The 20,091-nt window shown below is 49.4% G+C and overlaps 1 protein-coding gene across 4 annotated transcripts in view; it reads right to left on the bottom strand.

Moving 5' to 3' along the window:
• sash1a (SAM and SH3 domain containing 1a) overlaps positions 1-20,091 on the bottom strand; it is a 271,804-nt gene that overhangs the window by 27,556 nt on the left and 224,157 nt on the right. For all 4 annotated transcript variants that reach the window (XM_036549602.1, XM_036549604.1, XM_036549603.1 and 1 more), the window contains exons 3-8: positions 13,792-13,842; positions 13,176-13,225; positions 4,724-4,764; positions 2,514-2,600; positions 2,129-2,241; positions 1,305-1,406 (exon numbers count right to left, since the gene is read on the bottom strand). In XM_036549602.1, coding sequence (XP_036405495.1) covers positions 1,305-1,406; positions 2,129-2,241; positions 2,514-2,600; positions 4,724-4,764; positions 13,176-13,225; positions 13,792-13,842 — 444 coding nt within the window. The remainder of the gene's footprint in view (positions 1-1,304; positions 1,407-2,128; positions 2,242-2,513; positions 2,601-4,723; positions 4,765-13,175; positions 13,226-13,791; positions 13,843-20,091) is intronic.

The raw sequence follows: 20,091 nt of genomic DNA, 5'->3' as shown, positions 1-20,091 counted from the left end.
GGCAGCGCTCCTGTTGTTGAACCCCCCCATCCCCCCCTTGGGGGTTGGCAGGGGGAGGCCCGGGCTAATCTGCACAAAGCAGCCTAAACAGAGCCCCCTAATCGCCGCGCCGCCGAAAACGCTGCAGCCTGCACAACAGAGCGGCCCTCCGCATTCACTCCGCCCGCCCGGCACAATGGGGTGTTAGCGCTTTCAGGGCCATGAATAGAGCCCGGCCCGGGGGGCCCCCGCATCTGGGACGGGGCCCCAGGGATGATGGAGGGCTCAGCGAGTGACCTGCCCAAATCCACGAGAGGGGCAGATCACACCCGGTACCACCCCTCCCCTCCCCTCCCCTCCCCTCCCCAAAACCCCCGATCCAAACACTGAGCACAACAGCCAACATTCCAGCTCTAAGCACGTACAGTGGCAGGTTACAGCGCTGGTTAATGTCATGCTTTAAACAACACCTCTCTCTGCTGCACGGTTTCAAACACAGGTGCCGTTCTGTTTGCCCTCCACGGCAACAATTTCCTCTTTTTAAAATGAACTGGGCTGGTGAATTTGCACACAGGAATGGCACGCTACCATGACGCTTTTACACAACATGTTTACGAGGCTTTACAGTAACGTGCGAAAGTCATGCTAAAGCCATATTTGGATTTAAGGGACCGGACTCTCTCAGTTGCAGAAAGTACACCCTTTAAGTTTAAGTCATTAATGATCTTATGTGACACAAGGCACTAACACAGGCTTTTGCCCCCTGCTCTGGGATCAATGCATGAAAACAACAGCATTGCACAACTGTCAAATACCATTCAGAGTTTGACTGCTCCCCCCACACTGAATTCCGGTGGGGGGGGGGGGGGGGGGGGGGGTAATGCTCTGATACAATTCCATGCTCCTGGCACTATGCCCACAGCGTGTTACTGGGCTGCGCACAAAAATGCATCAACATCGTATCCATAGCTGTTCTTATAGCCCTGCTGGCCATCTGCAATCTCAGTTAAGACCCGTTCTCACACTGCCTTCCAAGAGCCAGCCCAGCTGTGTCCCCCGTCACGTGACGCGGGGGTCTCGTCAGGTGTGTGAGAGGCACATCAGAGACAGGTAACTGATGAGGGGGCGGAGCATGTATAGTAACCCTGCAGGATACATTAAATCCTAAATACACGGGCTGTCATTAAGTACTCTTGCACAGATAGGCACAAGATCAGACAAAATTCAGTCAGAGTCACTGTTGGCAGCTTTGGTTCAGGTCACAACAGGGCCCCCCGACACAGGCGCTGAGTACCATGGAATGATGGGTAAAAAGCGGTACTTACATTGCAGTTTGAGGACTCGTTTACAATGGGACTGGATCCGTCAGTCCACTCTGCATTGTCAGTACTGCTGGACTGTCTGCTCTGGGTCTCATACTCCTTCAACTACGGAGAAGAAGAGTTTAGAGAGGGTGTACAGGAGCTGCACGGGGACTGCAGGAGGACACCCTCTCTCACAGCAGCAGAGATCAGAATGACATCACAAAGAAACACCCAACACAAGCACAAAATGAGGTCATCACTGATTCAGAACCCTTTTCTGACAGCCAATCACGACTGGGGAAAGGAAAGCAAGGGTTGTGTTCTCCCAATCAGAACAAAACAAAAAGAAAAAAAAAAACAGTTCAGAGAATCAACGTCTACCAGGTGGCATAAAAGGGTTCTAGTCACATCGATTAGATCCAGAGCATTCTAGCATGCTCGCTTTCTAAGTGATCACCGACAGGGGTACAGGGGAGGGGACAGGAAGGTTCACGCCGGTCCTGTGGAAACTCCACTAGGTCTCCACCGGAGCGGACGGGCTCACCAACAGATCCAGACGAGATGCTTCAATTGTTGAGAGAAACAATCCCAAATGCAAAGAGCCTCACAACTAATTGCATTATTACTTTTTTTTTAGCTTTGATCTGAAGTGCCGTTTACCACAGAGCAGGGTTACTGGATGAAGGAGGAAGTGTTAATTGGAGGTGAGTCGTTTTAGTAGGCTGAGAGAAGGACAGCGCGGGAAAGACTGTGAGGTGGTAGGGAGACTGTGATTGGAGGTTGTGCCCCTGTGTCCACTCCCCTTGAGGAAGAGCCAATTGAGGGAGAGGGGGGGTGTGTCCTACCCGAGCCAGGGCCTCCTCTACTGTGATCATCTTCTCCTTCACCATCATCATCAGCTGGATGCGCTCCTCGTCGCTCATGGTGATCTCGCTGGCCACGTAGCCAATGTCCTCCCCTGGGGGGGGTCAGAGAACAAGGGTCAGAGAGCTAGCTGTCCCACGAACCACAGGGTGGGGGCAGTGCGGGGGAACGGGAGTGTGACACTGAGCAGGAGGACATCTCTTATCTTACAGAGGCTGCATGTGTGTCAGTTTGGAGCAAGAGTGCAATGTTATCATGTTTCTGGTACAACGTGAATCACATGAATCGGTGATTCACATTACATACGAAGCAGAATCAGTTATCGCGGCTTGAGCTGCACCTGTCTTTCTATGCTGGCCACCGTACCTTTTGACGTCTGACGCACGACCGCCTTCTGCGACTTGCGGAAATTCTGCCAAAAAGACTTGTTTTTCTTCTTGCTGTCCCATTTTCCTGTGAAAAGCAAAGAGCTCGAGTCTTGCATCACTGAAATACAACACCAGTTCAAAATAAATAAATAAATAAATGGGTCAAACTCTCCATCGTCTGACCACAGTGGAACGGGAGCAGTATCCATGCAAACGGACCTACATTCTGTTCTCTGTTTAAACTAACCACCTTGTTCAGCTTCACTGAGCTCTTACAACAGCATTGAGATTTTGACCACCCCACATTTGCACAATAGTGAGCTGCGTGAAACCAATAAGGCCGTCTCTGAACAGGGCGAAAACGCCACGGCCCATTCTTTGCGGCCTTTACACACGCTGTGCATTCCCCTGGTGATCATTTTTTATGGCTCCTCGATGCATCCTATTCATAGCGCTGGCCGCGGGAAATGATAACACTAAAAGGCTGTGTATCTATATGTGGCATTGTCTCAATCAGCAGGGACGGAAATAGACCGGAGTCCACTCGGGCTACTCAGAGAAGAATATTCAGGAGCGCTACACAAATATTCCCCGCATTTTTACATGACGGTGACTTTTTTTTTTCCAAATAAATGTTCACTGATGGTTTGGCTATTTGTTATGCTGGTTTCCTGGAAAGGGGGGGCAGGGTTAGTGGCAGTAATCACAATAGCAAGCCAATCTTATTACTGAAAACCAAGGCGGTGGAGCAGTCTGGAAACACCGCATGGGCTACATACATTATTCCAAAGCGAGCTTTCCAACCGGCAATTCCAATTTCACATGGAGCGAGGGAAGACACTAAACCGGGACGCTGTTCCGCCGCCTGGAGCCAGGCTGGCCTGCTTAATTCAGGATGCTTAATTGCCGACAGCTTTTTATCAGCATCCTTTGTTGTGGGTGGAATGGGCAAGCTGTGCTAACCACGCAGCTGCCATCAAACCCAGCAGATAAATATGTGAGGGGAACGGCAGCACGCCGCCGTCACTGATCACCCCATCCGAAATGGGGCACACAGAGGTCACTTGGCATCTGGCTTTTATGGCAAAAAGAAGCGCATTTTAGACTGCAGACGTCCACATGCCGGCATCCAGTGCGGAGATGTGTGCTGGAGCTCTGGGTGCCGATATGGAAGTGGAAAAGCAAATGTGCTGTACTGGGGGTATTGGCTTTGTCTACCGCTTTTCAAGGGTATGATAATAAGGACAACAAGAGATAGGGAAAAGAGAGAGAGAGAGAGAGAGAGAGAGAGAGAGAGAGAGAGAGGGAAGGAGAAAGGGAAGGAGAGAGGGAAGAAAGGAAGCAGGAGAGACGGGTGAGGGAGAGAAGACAGAGAGCACAAGTGAGTGAGAGAGAGAGAGAGAGAGAGAGAGAGAGAGAGAGAGAGAGAGAGAGAAGGGAGAGCAGAGTGAGCAAACACCGCAGACTCGCATTACAAGGGGTAATTTTCCGCGCAAGAGCAACCGCAAAATACCAGCGACAAAACACACGCGGGGCCGTTGTCTCTGGGGCCGACGGCTTCGTCTGGGGCAGCCACCCAGCCTTTAACGTCACCTGAGCGGACATCGGTTCTGGCAGGATGGCCTTTGAGAAATCTCCGCTTTGCTGCCCGCAGCTGCAGGACCCGTGACATTTCCCTCCGTGGAGAAGCGCTCCCCCCGTTTTCACCCTGTATTTAGATCATGTCCCTGCTAAACGGCTCAGCCAAAACAGACTGAGAGGCCAAGATAACGATATCCTGCCTCTGACTGTGTAACGGCTCCCGGCATGTCGGGTGTCTCTGTGCAGAGATACAGAGAGCTGCTGGATACTGCTTTCCCAAACACTCTCCCCAGTCTCCAAACAGACAGTAGGGGAATGCTTACATTGAGTCTCTAAGCACACTGTAGATTTATTCCAAACAAGGGCCCAGGAAGACACACCATCCCATATATAGTAAGTGACACCTTTTGAAACTACAGATAAATAGGCGTACCATAGAGAAATCACTTAACAAGCAAATCTAGTTACACTTTTAAGTAAATTTTAAGCTTTCAAGTAAAAAAAAAAAAGTGAACACTTGAAAATAGACACTGCCACACCAAACACTTTCCCTGGATTTTATTTTTGCCCAGAACCACCCCAGGTGCCTTTTGGTTGTTCGAGTAAATACAATACCACTGTACTAACCTCCAGATCCGTCCTCAGAGCTTGACTTGTGCAGTGGGATTCTGAAAGAGAGGAGACATCAAATGAACTTCCACCACTGGCACATGTAACACACAGGCAGACAGATACAACCTGTTCTCCATCCATGACCTCCTGACCTGCTGTCCAGTGCTACCTTCTTCATTTTCCAGCTATCCAGGCATCTTCTTTTACACAACTTTGTCTTAAAGCTGCAGTTTCCTGCAGATATGAACCGCCCTGCCCCGTCTCTACATCTTACAAACCCCCTCTGCCTATCAGCGTGAAAGACACGTGTGCTAGCAGCCAATCACAGTCAATAATGTTGGGGGGGGGAGAAAAAACATGAAAAACTGCTGGTTTTCAACAGTGTGCAGATAGCTCTGATCCCCCCTGAAACAATAGAGCCTTTTCACAAACAAGATGGGCTTTACTGCAACTGTGGCACTCACGTGTCGCCAACATTTTTTCACCCCCCCCCCCCCCCCCAACCGCCCTTCCCCCTCCTCTTACATCAGCTGACACTTGTTGCTGATGTTAGCGACTCTCTGCCCTACAGACGCTGCTGTTCTTCAAGCCGTCCACTAGAGGGCGGTGGCGGCACTCACAACGGAACAGCAGCGTTTCCCCGTGAGTGCAGCAGCCACCTCCCGCGCCATGATGAGCGGCTTTCAGAGGCGACCGCAGGCAGACGGCCCTCGTTTGTGTTTCTGATTCTCTCCCTCGGGGAGAGGGAGTAAAGTCTCCTGGGGAAATCTCTTTTACGGGGGCCCTAGCTTGTCGGCACTGTTTTGCGGGCATTTCTGAACCCTTGGTGATTCTGCTGCCTGTGTGAATTCACATTCTGCAGGCAAAGGGTGCCAGGTCTCCAGGGAAGAGGCACTGGAGCTATCTGCCAAACTGAGCTGAGGTCTGCTGAGAGATCTGTTTGTTTGTGTGTGTGTGTATGTGTGTGTGTGTGTGTGTGTGTGTGTGCGCGTGCGTAAGAGATCCAGAAAACATAAAAAAAGAGTTTATGTTCCTTTTCTAATGGCCCATATCAAGAGCATTGTTTGGGTCAACCTTTACACATTCACACGGTCAAAAAGAGAGGAAAGTCCATCTGTTAACATAACATAACATAACATAACTTTCACTTATAACATAAGTGAAAGCATGACAGAAAGAAAAAAAAAACACCCAACATGCATGTCTATGAATCCCCGGTGCAGGAGAGAGGAAGTGGGAGATCTGCGGAAGGTCAGAATTAAAGGTACTCCAAACTGTGACCGAGCGCACATGTTCCAACGTGGAGAGCCGCTCTCTGAAGTTGACCGGCTTTTTGAGAGATGAAGAGGAAAAAAGAATCCTTGGAATGCCGTGAATCGGAGCGGACGAGCTGTCGGCTCACTTAGCGCCGAGCACTCGGGGTTCTCCTAAATGGCAGGCTCCCCTCCTCCCTCCTCTTTTTGAGGAAAACAACCAAATTCGCGAGCAGAGCGCAGCTTGACCTTGAGCATCCTAATCAATTCCGTCTCGTGACAGGCCCGTGTCAAAAATAATGTCGGCATGCGGGTTTAACTGCGTCACGTCAGAAGCTGGAGAACGTGCAGATGTTGTGGGGACTTCTCATATCACCTCTCAGCGCTGCACCCCCCGCCCCTCACCCCCCCTCCCCCCACCCCCAGGCTCAGCTGCTCTGCTTTTCAGCGCCAGCTGACACGAGTTTGACGTCTAGCTCTGCCTGCGCCGTCTTTCTCTCTGACGGCCTGGAGTCCTGTTGCAGCGCTCGAAAACACCGAGAGAAAGCAGGAGTGCAAACAGGGCAGGAGCCCAGACCAGGAGACAGGGTCCATCTGCAACGCACATGTCCTGTTTCTGCAAAACACATTCCCCCACACCCCCCCTACCGCTTTCTGCTAAAGCCATCGCACGCTCACCCCCACAAAGCCCTCCCGCCCTGTGCATGTCAGTCACTAACTCAATCACAGACCACAACAACAGGGCTCTAGTTCCTCCAGAGGACACAGTGCTGAAATGGGACGGGCGTTTTGGCTGGAGAGGGTGTGTGACAACAGCCCCAAGTCACGAAGAAAGGCTGTACGTGAGAGTACCAAACAACCCTGAATGTGACAGCACGGCTCTTTTACACCACTCTACACAGCTGCCCAAGCAACTCATTTCTACTCGTTTTTTAGTAGTTTCGCAAGCCTCCACTTGGTCATAACTTTGAAGCCATGGCAGACCTACAGGCCTGGAGTGGCATCCTAAGCCTCAGTTGCCCTTCCTCAAAACATTCACACAGCAGTTGGAAACATCGACACAGTTTCAAAGACCTTACAATCAGTCAGGAAATAGCAGCACTGGCTACCGTTCAGAGTAAACATGCTGGGAGAACTCGTTCTGAAGACAGCGCTCTGACTGCACTCAACAGCGCGGTGTGAGGACCAGGGCCGCAACATGGAGAGAGAGCGTGCTGTCTCGGGCTCTGAGGTAGGGGGGCGCCAAAGGGACCCGTCATTCGTTTGAACCCTGCCGACGGCTCCGTGGCGATCTGGGCCCGCAGCCGGCGGGAGATGCTGGTAAACCCTCATTGAGGGAGGAATGGGATCTCTCTGGAGGTAAGGAGATAAAGGCCAGGGGAAGGGGCTGGCGGTGGACCAGAGATACAGAGATAGCAGGCTCTGCTGGAACTCCCTGCCAAGGAGGAGAGGGTGCTGCTGGGAGCAGGGCAACTACAGTCACGTACTCATCTACACCATGTAGTGCTCCAGAACTGAGGGCATAGCGACATATCAACAAACCTGTGCTCTTCTTGCTGCCTGCTTGGCAAGACAGAAACACAGAGAATAACACCCTGACATTCAGCCAGTCTGGTAGCACATTCGTGATGCGGGCGTTGTCTTATCCCGCCCTCCTCATAAACCATATGAAAGTCTAACCCTGCCCTGTCTAACAAGGTTTCCTGTCAGAAAGGCTGTGCGTTTTAAGCCAGCTGCTCTGCATAGTGTTAAAAAAAACAACACAAGGCTTCCTGCATGTATCCCACCCCCTTACATAGAAACTGATTGGCTTCACTGCGCGGTGTGTTTTAATGGCCTGCCTCTATCTCCCCCTTAGGAGTTAAACACAATGGCTTCCTCTAATTGTTTGCTGAGTATCAAGAGGGAGCCAGAGCGGTGCATTTAAGCGGCCCGGAAACATCACGGCCCAGAACGCGGCCGTACGACTTTACGCTAAGCGGGCCGATATCGATCCAGATCGTTCTGAATAATTAGCGAACATCCATTTCACACCTCCCAGCTTCTTTCGCTGTAGGTGTTAATTGAAAAGGCGCTGTCTTAGCGGTCTGCTTTTAATGCGGTTTGATAGTTAGGTGCCCCCGGAGAGCAGTGTAAAGGCTGGGGGACGGTGGGACTCTTCACTCGCGAGGCGAGGTGTGAAAAATGCCGCACTCATTAATGTGGGGGGGTGGGGGTCGCGCTGACAGGTGCTCAACACCAATGGGCCGTTTTCACTGTGGTCAGAATACAGCCGCCTCCCATTATAGTCAATGGTGTGTTTTACAGAGCCTGCGTGTCACAATGCCGTCCTTCCGTCATGCACGGACACAGCTCAGTGCCACCATTACATTATTGTCATTTAGCAGATGCTCTTATTCAGAGCGACTTTTATCCATTTACAGCTGGATATTTTACTGAGGCAACTGTCCAGGGGTACAACAGCAGTGTCCCAGCGGGGAATCGAACCAGCAACCTTTTGGTTACAAGCCCTTCTCCTTACCACTACGCCACACTGCTGACCTATCACGTGGTCGTTTGCGTGAATACCGGATAAGTAAAACAGACACAATCATCAGCTATGTTGAGGAACACTCCAGAAACAGTGTGACAAGCACGCCACAGATGGACCAATAAACTCCTTCGATGCACTCTGTCCCATGAACACTTGCCACTGAGCTCTGGGTGATTTATGGAGCAGGAGCAGTGAGAGAGGCGACCAGGTCGGACCAGAACAGAAAAGCCCTTTTGGTCCGTGATCCAATCAGAGGGACCCAAAGCCATTAGGAGCCTTTAGGGGCTTGACCCCGCGGCCATCACTGTGAGCAAAGAGGGTGGCGAGCCGAGAGGCCCCCCATCTAATTATCATATCATTATGTCGCCATGGCAGCTGCTCTTTTAAGCCCTGCAAAACTTTCTGTGCACAAACACAGATCCGCTTCACCGCTGCCAAGATAGCCTGTCCCCCCTTAGACCACACAATTAAAGAGAAAAAACCCCAACATAATCCAACAGCTTCATTTAATCTAATTAAAAAGGCAGAACTGTGACTATGTGACAGATGAGAATATTCCAAATAGCAGTTTAATAATAATGCAGGCTGGCACCATTTTAACCACACATCATTTCAGGCGTCTCAATATGCGTGTAATGTGTTCTACTGCAGAAAACAAGATAAAAACTCAAGAGTGTATTACAGCTCTACCAAAGGGTGTTACTACTACACAGTGAGAAAACCTGCAGCACTTGAACGGCAGCACCGAAAGCAATACCGTGAAATGTGCGTTTCTTTCAAATGTTCCTTTGCCTAAACAAAAGATGGAGTCTCTTAAATTGAGACGCAGGGCTGTTCAAATGCCTGAGAGCCTCCTCGGGAGAGTGAGTAACACTGCCCGGTAACAGCAAGGGATGGCCTATGTTTTCCGTGTGACACGTGCTGACGGGCCCATGAGCGTCCTCAAACAGTGTGGTGCAAACACAAGGCCCGCTCTGTCCCCACCCCCCGCTCTCCCCCGGAGCCGGGATAATGAAGCCATCGGGGCCGGGCTGCCAACGCGAAAACGAAAGCCCTCAGCAGGTAGGCAACAGCTGACCGACCACCTCCCTCAAAAACGCACAATAGGTGAAGCCAGCTCTGGCCTGCACGTCCGCCAGGCCCCCGCGACGGCGGGCCAATTAACCGCCGAGCGCCCGGCGAATGAGTGGCGGGCACCCCCGTGCCCCTGCTACCGGAACGCAGGAGTGGGACGAAAAGCAGACGGAGATTCGGGACAGGGTCGGCGTCGGCCTGACCTCGCGCAAAACACAAACAGCCCCTCATGCATTTATTCATGCGCTTCAGAAATCGCAACGGGGTGAGCATACATGGCCAAGGTCAGTCAAGATGCAGCCTCCTACACAGTAAAACCTGGGCACGCTGTGTGAAACCTGCTGCAATGGCCTCTTTGTTTACTTCATATATTTCAAGGAAAAGCTCTGCAGCAGCCAAAGCAATCTGAAGGACTCAAAACAATTAAATCCTTGGGGTTTAACCCAGGGCTAACTTCTTAGACTTATATACATATATCTGTATATCTGAGCTCACAGCTCATCTGGTTTGGGATTTTAACCCTTTGTATGAAAAGACAAAAATCTTGTGCGTTTGCTGTAAAACCAAATATAGGTTTTTTCATTAAAACAGGTATTTTTTGGTGAACTGCCCCCCCCCCCCCTGTGTCCTGTGTCCCACTTGGATACGTGCATTTCCTCTCTGATTTGGCCTCTTTTCCAATATGGGTGCCCCACTTAAATCCTTGAAGTTTAAGTCAGGGTTATCTTATGAGACTTCTGAAGATCTATTCTTTCCTTGTCTTCCGTTATGGTGGAATGACTCTTATCAGTCCTCTGTATTCAGAGTGTATCCACACACACCCACACACACACACACCATTCTAATCAGCAGCTGTGTCTGGCACCAGCAGATCTCCTGTTCTATGTGTCTGCAGCACTCCGGGGGGAGGTGGGTGGGGGTGTTATGTCACACACATCCTGCAGGAAAGAGCTGAATTACCCCACACTTCCAGGCGACATCAAACGGGGGGATCACCAGTCATTTCATACTGCCGAAAACAACAATTAGCAGTCAAAACACAACTGGGGCGAAATGCGCCAGATTCCGATTGGCTGTTGGCCTGTCGCGGTGGGGAAACAATGTGTTTTGACTTGCTCTGCCTCGCAGACGTTTTTGCATGAGGGAGCATCCGAGCGAAACTGCTGATAAAAATCAGACGAGCGCTTTCTTTCGGGAACGGCAATGACCTCAGTTGAGTGTCTGCGTCCAGAACTCGCCGCTGAATGCCCAAACCAGATGAGCACGGTGGAAAGCCCCAGGGCCTGTCCGTGGACTTCTCTCTTCTCTCTCTTCCTGTGCGAGAAGTGCTGATGAGGAAAACGCACAGCCCGTGATGCTTCCGGCACAGGATTGGAGCGGGGGTGGGGGGGTGGGGTGTTGTGGTTATGGCTCAGTGCCCCACATGAGCGAATCAGCAGAATTTTCAGAGGGCTGGAGAAAAAACGGGGGAACGGTGACGCCGAGCGTCCAGAGGAAGCGCGGCAGGATGACCCCCTGAAGGGGGGTCAAGGGGACCGCGGTTCATGGGGATTTCCTCACCGAAATGTGGCCGTCCTGCACACTGGCGGGGGCCGCCTAGGATGCCACTGGTGTCCAGTCACGCCAACAGCTGAGAAAAGAGGCACGTGTTCCAAAGAGGCCATTTTCAACGTGACCGCTCCCGAAAGAAAACAACGGGTTAACACAACACCTGCTTGGCACAGGAGTAAAATCGAAGCCAGCGATGACCCTCACACAACGGAGGAAATCTGAAAGTAGTGCGTGAATGACCACAAACAATAGTCAGCATCGCTGAACATTCCCAAAGACTTGAGTGGAAGCATACCCACGGCAAGTGTTTTAGCATAAAGGTGCCAAGTTAGGCAGCTCAGTTTCAAAGGAGAAAAGAAAAACTCACACACTTGCAACGCTGCTTATTTGCGCTGTACTCGTATATGTCAACACGCGCGGTGTAAATAAACTTCGGGGCTATAGTTCATTTTTCTTCCCCTTTTCCACATTCCCGAAGAATTCCCTCTCAAACAAAAGCCCGAGTATCGCTCCCCACAAAGTATCCGTCTTCACAAAATTCGCCTCTGCTGTAACCCCCCCCCCCCAATCCCTCCCGCACCCCACCAGAGAGATTTCTGTCATCGGTCCTGGATGCCAGGCATTATCAGAGCTCGGCCAGCTTCCTCCCGGCTGGAGAGCTGAGAAGCGGGTGCAGGGAACTCTGGGTAATCTCAGGCAGTCCTGCCGGCCCGCGGTGCATGGTGATGACAGCGCAGTGCTGCGAGGAATGCGTTTGAAGCCGCTCGCGTGGCCGTGCAAAGCAGCGAGGTTGTGTTACAGCTTCTCCGTCCGAAGCACGGCCATCAACCATACCGTGCCTTTGGGTAAGCTCTTTGGAGCACGGGCTGCAAAACGTTTTAGACCTTTAATGATGTTTGATAAATAAGAGATGCAGAAATGCTCTATGTATGGTCCAATTCGTTTTGGGAGCTTGGAAATTTATCTGTATGCTAATGCTTGATTGCTAACCACGTCAGACATTTACAAGCTAAACGTGTAACTTATGGATGTTTGGACATGTCTCAACTCTACTTTCACACAAGTGTACATGTGTATGTTATCCCAAACGTATGGCAGACAAACTTTAACGTCAGGGTTTAAGCTGAGTGCACAGCTCATCTGGTTTGGGATTTTAACCCTTTGTATGAAAAGATGAAATTTCATGCAAATGTTTTATTACCAAAAATAGTTTCTTTTTTTTCCCATTAAACAGGTGCGTTTTGGTGAACTGTCCTCCCTGCCGTGGCTGTGTTTTAATGTATCCTGTGTGACGACCTGTGTCACATTGGTGGACAGGGTCCCGCTCAGATACGTGCGTTTCTCTTCGATTCGGCCTCGTTTCCAGTCAAGGGGCCCCATCTCTCCCAGCAGACAATGGCTGGAAGGAAGCTGGGAGTTTGTAAATCTCCGCTCGGGGAGGGTCACAGGGAAACGCAGAGTGCGATTTCCGCTGGCCAACGGCGGATGTGGCAGGGAGAGAAGCGGCAGGGACCGGGTGACATGCGCTTTAGTCACTGCGCATCTGACAAGACAATAACCAACACAATGTAACCTGGAGACATCTTTTGAAGGATGGCTTGCGGGGGGTTACATCAGGCTGATTCACGCATCTGGAGTTTGGAGGTGCATCTTGGGACAGTAACTCATTTCCCCCTTACCCATGTGTGTCCATTCCTGTAGTCACCGTGACAAAGGCCCCCACGAGTACGAGTAAAAGTACGGCGCTACCAAATATTAGTCATATAAGGAGGGTCCAGACTTACTCACTGTCATTGCTTTCCTCCCGTGAAGTCAGGCCTCCCTCTACAATCCTCGGTCAGCTGATTCATTTTGTTTTACAAGATGCCTTAACGTGACTCACAACATGGACTGGTATGCATCAGAGAAATAAACGGACTCTGGCCGGACTTCTGGACAGCATATCTCATTTGTGAGTAACGAGTGACTTTAAAGAAAGTCACAAATGAACTGTCTCTTGCATGCAGGCAATGTTACAGCAGCCATTCATGGAACGAAAAGAACAGAAAAGCCTTACTTCCTCTCGGCCTCCGGTGTGGACACTGTGCTGCTGAACCCAAGAGACTGCTGTGGAGAAAACAGGTAACACGGTCAGTCTGGCACATACCTACGCACATGCTCCGTTGGCCCTGCTCCCATACCCAAAGACACTGGCCCCACCCCCCCTCATCTAGGACATTCAATTACAGCCTTCCATCCCCACTCAGGATCCTAAAGCACCTCCATCCCTGCCCCCTAACACCTGCTACTTGTAGTATTTGCTGTTTATTTTACATGTAGTTTTTATATGTGTTTTGGATTCTGTGTTCTAGTGACTGAAGTATTGTAGTATACTTGGCTTCCCTTGTCTAGTCAGGTTGCACAAGTTAACTTGTAGTAGGGCTTGAATAGTGTTATGCTCACACTCACTGGTCTGGGAGTGTTGTTAGCCTGGTCTGACACTGTTACTCATTCAACTTGCATGGATACACTTATGTTCTATTGGTGCTGGAAGTTGCTCTGGATAAGAGCGTCTGCTAAATGAATGTGATGTAATGTAATGTAATGTAATTTAAAGCACAGACCCCTGCCCCACCCAGCATTCTCAATTCGTCACCACCCCTATCTTGGAACACCCAATCACAGGCACCCACCTGGATCTCGGACCGCAGCTGCAGAGAGGAGGGGCTTGCGTCTGCTTTCTCCTGCAATTCAGAGAGGGAGGGGGGAAATAATGGAGCTGGGTTAGAAAACAAACACTCCTTAAAACAGGCCAAGGGAAAAGAATGAGGCGCACACACCTGCCTAAATGCACTAAATGCACACATCACGCTCTACACAGCACTCCATAACAAACCCAGCGGCGCCTGCAAACCTGACATACAGGTTCCGCTGACCGCGGAGTAACGTGCATTTGACAGTACTGGAATGTCTGCCTTGTCCAATAACAAGGCGCGAATTCCTCACGCGACTGATGCCGAAAGCTTTGGGTGTGAGCCCCGCCTTTCCACTCGTGTGCCTGTCGGTTGCATCACTCCCACACGCTCACTGCACCTCCACCTTCGGGAGTCTTCTAAACCCTTGTAAATCTTTTGAAATGCACAGACAAGGGAGACATCACTGTCACTGTCAAAATAAACTGCAATTAAGGGCCGTGCCAGGGACTAGACTGTGCAAAAAAGACAGTGGAGAGTGTGGAACGCCTTCTCCACCCTGCTCAGTTAAAAGCTTGCTGTGAGCTCCTCCTCCCATAGCTATCCGTGGCTGACATGTTTTCCAGGTTAGAAATGCCCAAACCAGAGAGGGGCGCAGCAGGTCTGCACCGCATGGAGGTGAGCACGTTGAGCAGGGATCTCCGGTTTGCTCCACAGACGCCAAAGGCACATTCTGGAGGAGCCCGTAAGCATGACTACCCCAAACACCACTGTGTATGTGTTTCTATGTCCACGTCATCCATGCCATCCATGCCCCGTGTTATGGTGCCCATTTTTTTCCAATTTTGTAATTTACTCAATAAATTTTACTGAATTCACTTTGCTGACGCGAATCAGGTGCAAATGTTCTGTATGCCTCGCCAATGACACGGCTCCACCATCAGATGGACTGTAAGTAATATTTGCTCTGCTTCCAAAACATGGAAACAGTTAATGTTTTCAAATACATTTGATATCTGTATCACCAAGAAAAACTACTTTGACATATAATTAAATAAAGATTAAAACGCTAATGTACAAATAAATCTTTCATAAATTAATTTTAAGTGCACTGGTAAAGATTTGAACGCTGAGGGCTAAGTAATCTGCTACATATTTTTCTGCTTATTAAAAACCTTTAAGTCGGTCAAGGGATCTGGCAGAATAAATCCCTTTTATATTACTCAGCTTGAAATAACCAAGTGACATTTCTGAGGTCTTTATCACACTGTTATTCCTGCATCCTGGAATGGCAGTTCTAATACGGTAAGAGTCTTAAGTAGTTACCAAAGAGAGGTTCTAACCGCCAACTTTAACAACTTCCCATCTTGAGTCTCGGTATTACCAGTGACCAGTCTTAGTTCCTACTGTGGAATTAACTCTTGCATTTGGCTTTTACAGGCTTCCGTTCCTCTAACTTCCCACGGCGAGCAACCTGTATCATTGCTGTTCTCACTTAGGCCATATGTCCTCTTTTCATCAAACAAATACAGTAGTTCTACTTTCGTTTTTTTCATCCAGTTTTATTTCGACATGTAAGCAGAAAAGGAATTCCCTAACATATGTTACAAATGAGCAGTGGTTATCTGAAAATGGGAAGTATCTAATGCCATTTTGAAATATTCACGATTCTCTATCCTTGATAAGAAATTACTTGCTTTGTAGTAATTTTTTTTTTGGCAAATGTTAATTAGAAATCATAAATTGGAAATCTTTTACAGTTTAGTACATTTAATACCAGAGGCCTGTAAAGTACCCAAATGAGTGTGTACAACCAATCAACCCTGACTTTGCTGAATGATGAATATGAATATGAAAATATGAACATGTCCAAAATTCAATGTGACCCAGTTTCAGCTCTAAACCTACAGATGGGAGAAAGAAACTTTGTGAACCCCAAAAGATGGCACTCTCACATGTCATCAGCGACGGACTACCTTGAACCAGTCACAGTGTTTTGTTGTGGACACCAGAGACTTTTGACTCATCTGAACCAATGTCATGCCTGAAAGCACACAGTCCACCCACTGCGTGGTTCATGAAGCCTCCCCCTCCCACCAGGAGCACGGCTGAGTCCAGAGGAAGGCACGTCCACATTCTGAAAGGCCTGCTACGAGCTAATGAAAAGAGGGGAGGGCCGTCGGAGCGCACCTGCAGGGTAACACCCCCGTTTCTCCTGGCCTGCTCGCGGTGCCCCCCCCTGCTCCTCAGAACCACGCTGGCAGAGCTGCAGCCGCAGAGTTCGGCCCTCAGGACACGGAGTGTTTCAACACGCTGGACGTGTGACAGGCGCTGCTAAAAGAGCAGCCTGAGGCTGATTCATCCCTTTCCATAACAGACTGACTGCAGCGGGGCCAAGGGGCCAGGAAACGCACTCACTTCCCTCTGGAAGGAGGGGGCGGGCGGGTGGAAAAAGGCTGCGCCTGCGGAAGCTCGCATGAGGCAAGGCTGCGGGTGTGACATGCAGGCTGCCCTCCCAAACACTGACCTTGGATCAGTCTGAGCCCTCCACACAAAACTGTGAACTGCAGGACCATGGCTGGGTTGGGTGAGTCTGGATCAGTGAGAGATGGCAACAGTCCCTAAAGGCGCACATTAGCCTCCACAATGCCAAAGGTCGGGTGTCATGTTGGGAGCACAGGTGTCATGTTACACACCAAATGAAAAAAGAAACCTCATGCTGCTTCAGTGATAGGTTTAAGAACAGCCCCTCTCATTACGTCTGAGCCATATACAGAAGCCAGGGTTTTTTAATGCAATGACACTGATCCTCCATTTTAGCAGGTCTGCAATAGCGTTCAGTGGAAGCTGGCAGGGTCCGGAAGGAGCGCGACCGTAAATCAGAGGGTGTCCTGCAAAGCTTGGAATCACTGCCGAACAGAATGTCCATCCAAGGGAATTAGGAAATTCCCAAAAGTCCCCGGCTCTGCCAAGGGCATAAAAATGTATTTACAAAGTTCTGCAAACCACAGGCTTTGTTCCTCCCAAGCCCAGACAGAGCTACAGATTTATGCTCTGAAGTCACACCGCCCTAAAATCACGAAGAGGCACTGTGCGACAGTCCTGATAGCCCCCCTTCACCCGAACAGAAAATAAGCCCCCGATCCTGTCCAGGAATTCTTACAGCACCAATACACACACAGTCAGGTAGAAAATGGCTTTCAGATGAAGGTGCAGATGTTGTTAGATTACTCGCTCTTTGATCTCACTGGAAGCTTTGCTGCTTGCGTCTCTCTGGTAGATTTAGGTCTGCCCCCCCCCCCATGCGTCTCTCTGGTAGATTTAGGTCTGCCCCCCCCAGCCCCCCCCCCCCCCCCCCAACTGTTCCGCTCCCCTCCCCTCCCCGCTGTGGTCTGCTACCATATCTCTGCAGGCATCGAGCCCAGACTTCAGAGCGCCACCCGACTGTGCGGTCGGTGTACTGCGCTCTCTCGCTGCTCGCGGCCAGCACTTCCAGCCTTCCTCAACCACAGAGCACAAAGCCTTCATCTGTCCATCCACTGACTCCACGCTGTCCAAGCACAAACACAGAGAGGGAATTGTTAAAAGTGCATTTCGTTAATTCCTTTTTATTTTTTTTTTCCCAACTGAGGAAAAAAACTGACATTAATTTGTGTGACACAGGCTTCAATAAACCAGGGGTGCGGAGTTTGGCGGGGAGTCCAAAAAGCTGACATGTGTGTGTCCTGCAGACAGAGGGAAATCAAACCCACGGAAAATGAAAGCGTTCTGCAATCTGAAATCTTACTTGGACAGACTCCCTGCTGGTAGAGAAACAAGATACATACAGACAATGCTGGTCTTCTCCTTCACAGTAACCTCTTCTCTCTGTCATACGCAACCGAGACCGATCCTCTGTGGGTCTCCCAATGAGTCTTTGTAGTTCGCTCATGGCTTGCACATGACTTTCATGTTTGCTGTCTCTCGGCACTCGTTATAATATTAGATACATTCCTCTAAGAAGTGCGGGGAAGATTTCGGCTAATGAGGATCACGATGTCGCTCGGAGATAGACACCGGGGTCTCTTTTCAGATGGGCAGCGCGTGGCCCGCTGCCGAGGTGCCTCCATTTTATTCCTGAGCTAATCCTTGACCTACTGCTGCAGCTTTCAGTGATATCACTCAAAACGCAAACTTTTCAGACAGCTGTTTAGAGGGTGGGGGGGAGAGAGGAGGCAGACGGCTTTAAAAAGACTGCAAAGAAAACTAACACCCAAGTTTGTTTCCCCGCCATAAATAACCACAATGGAGGAGGAAAAGAAAACTGGCGATGCTGTTTAGTGTAGAATGGAAGCATTCAGAGTAAACTGTGTAGTAAACGGAACTTTTCTATGCACTGAAAATAAACAAGCGCACAGCGAGAGCGCCAAGCTTAATTTAAAGGAATAACTGGAAGGCCGCGGGCAAATGGCTGACGTTGCGGTGTGTGAATTCGAAACAGGTCGGCGGCTGGAGGAGCAGGTGGGCGCGCGGCTTCTTGCGCAGCCTGGGCAAACCCCCCGCCGCGGTGGCGAGGCTGCAGGAAGCGTGGGTGGGCAGCGGCGTGCAGCGGTGTGCGGTGGCTTACAGGACCCGGGCTGCCAGGGACCTCACGGAGGAACCGGAATGGCGGAGCGGGCCTGCAGGACCAGCCGTTCCTGCCTGTCGAGATGCACGCAAAAAGCCAGAGCGCCGTGCCAAGTCTGCGCTAACGCCGCTCCGCCACCTCCCCTCCCCCCAAGGCCAACGCGAAACACAAATCCATCTACGGGAACTCTCATCAAACACCGCCGAGATATTGTGCAATTCAGTATTTTTCTTAGCATTTCCCTTTGTAGGAAAGGTCAACCCTTTATACGTGTGAAACAGACTACTCAGTAATGAGCTCTGGTTTTGTCATCTCCTCAAAAATATTTGATTAAAACACAAGTGCAGCGCACATGTTCATAGCGGAATACCCGCGCATGACTTGATGCCCAAGGGTATACAGGCCTAGTGTGAACAACAACAAAAATAAACCCGAGCAGCTCCACATATACTGATCCCAGAACAGTAAACTGACAGAGGGTAAATTAACAGATGACTGGTGGAATTCTTCTAAGGCTTAGCGTGCCATGACTCACCCACACAGATTGACCCATTTAATCATTTTTAGCGTCACCGAAAGAATTATGTCCCAACTAAACGGCAAGCTTCCTTGAAACACAGAGCAAGTCTAAACTTGATTTTTGAACTTTACCCAACACAAGGCCAAGCAGCTTTGGATTACAAATCATTTTAAAAAGCAGCAGACGCAAGCCAGTAGCATTAGGAAAAAATACCACAAAAATTTTACTTGGCATGTTCAAGTTTTTTTCCTTTCCTTAGGGATTCTCTTTGATGTGATTCTTTTACCTGTTTAAGTGTCAGATGACGATTTATTCACACCTGAGGGATAAGAATTTTGTACATTTCCCTTGACTTCGCTGACACTGAGGAGTTCCAAGCACTTATTCTCCAGAGGAAGTACTGTCCACTTTTCCTGGCACAATTTCTCCAGCTCTGTCAGATTTCTTAATTCTTGCTTTTGACCAGCTTTCTTCATTTCAAAACACAAACTGTCTGTTGCACTGAGGTCTGGAGACTGCAAAAGCAGTTTCCCTTGTAGACATAGATGTACACTTATTTGTATTATTCCCGGGAGGCAGGTGTGTTTTGTCAAACATGTCCTGGTATATGTATTAATACATCATCTTCTTGTGTCTGACAGTAGCACAAGCTGATCTATTTAACAGAGGGGATGGCATTGTGATCATGCACACATGCACATTACTAGTAAAAGTATAATACTGAATGATTGATGTCAACAGAATTGGTCATATGGTTACCTCTTTAACCTCTCTATTCCAAAGAGCACCAGCCTAAACTCAATGTACACCAGGATCAACTCAAGACAAAAAAGGCTGTATTCTATTCCAAATGTGAGTATTATTTTAGAAATTAAACGATTATTTATTTTTGAAATTAAATATTTGTGTACCTTCTCTTGCTCATTTGGTCAACACAAGCATTTTCGGATTTTTTTAGACAATCCAGAACACAAATTGTGAAAGCCCGTAAGCTCTGTTCAGTAAAGCTAGCTACCGTAATGCTACCATTCAGATCTTGCAGCCCAACATGGGTTTTTCCTCTTACTGTCATAGATTTGTATTTGCGCTGTCCACCATTTTTTCATGTACCCCAAAGCTTCAAATGCATCATATTTCAAACAAATTTGTTATGAGTATTTTACAGTGAGATAAT

This window comes from Megalops cyprinoides, chromosome 17 (assembly GCF_013368585.1).
Source record: "Megalops cyprinoides isolate fMegCyp1 chromosome 17, fMegCyp1.pri, whole genome shotgun sequence".
NCBI lineage: Eukaryota > Metazoa > Chordata > Actinopteri > Elopiformes > Megalopidae > Megalops > Megalops cyprinoides.
Note: the sequence above shows the minus strand (reverse complement) of the source record. Positions and strands in the feature narration are given on the sequence as shown.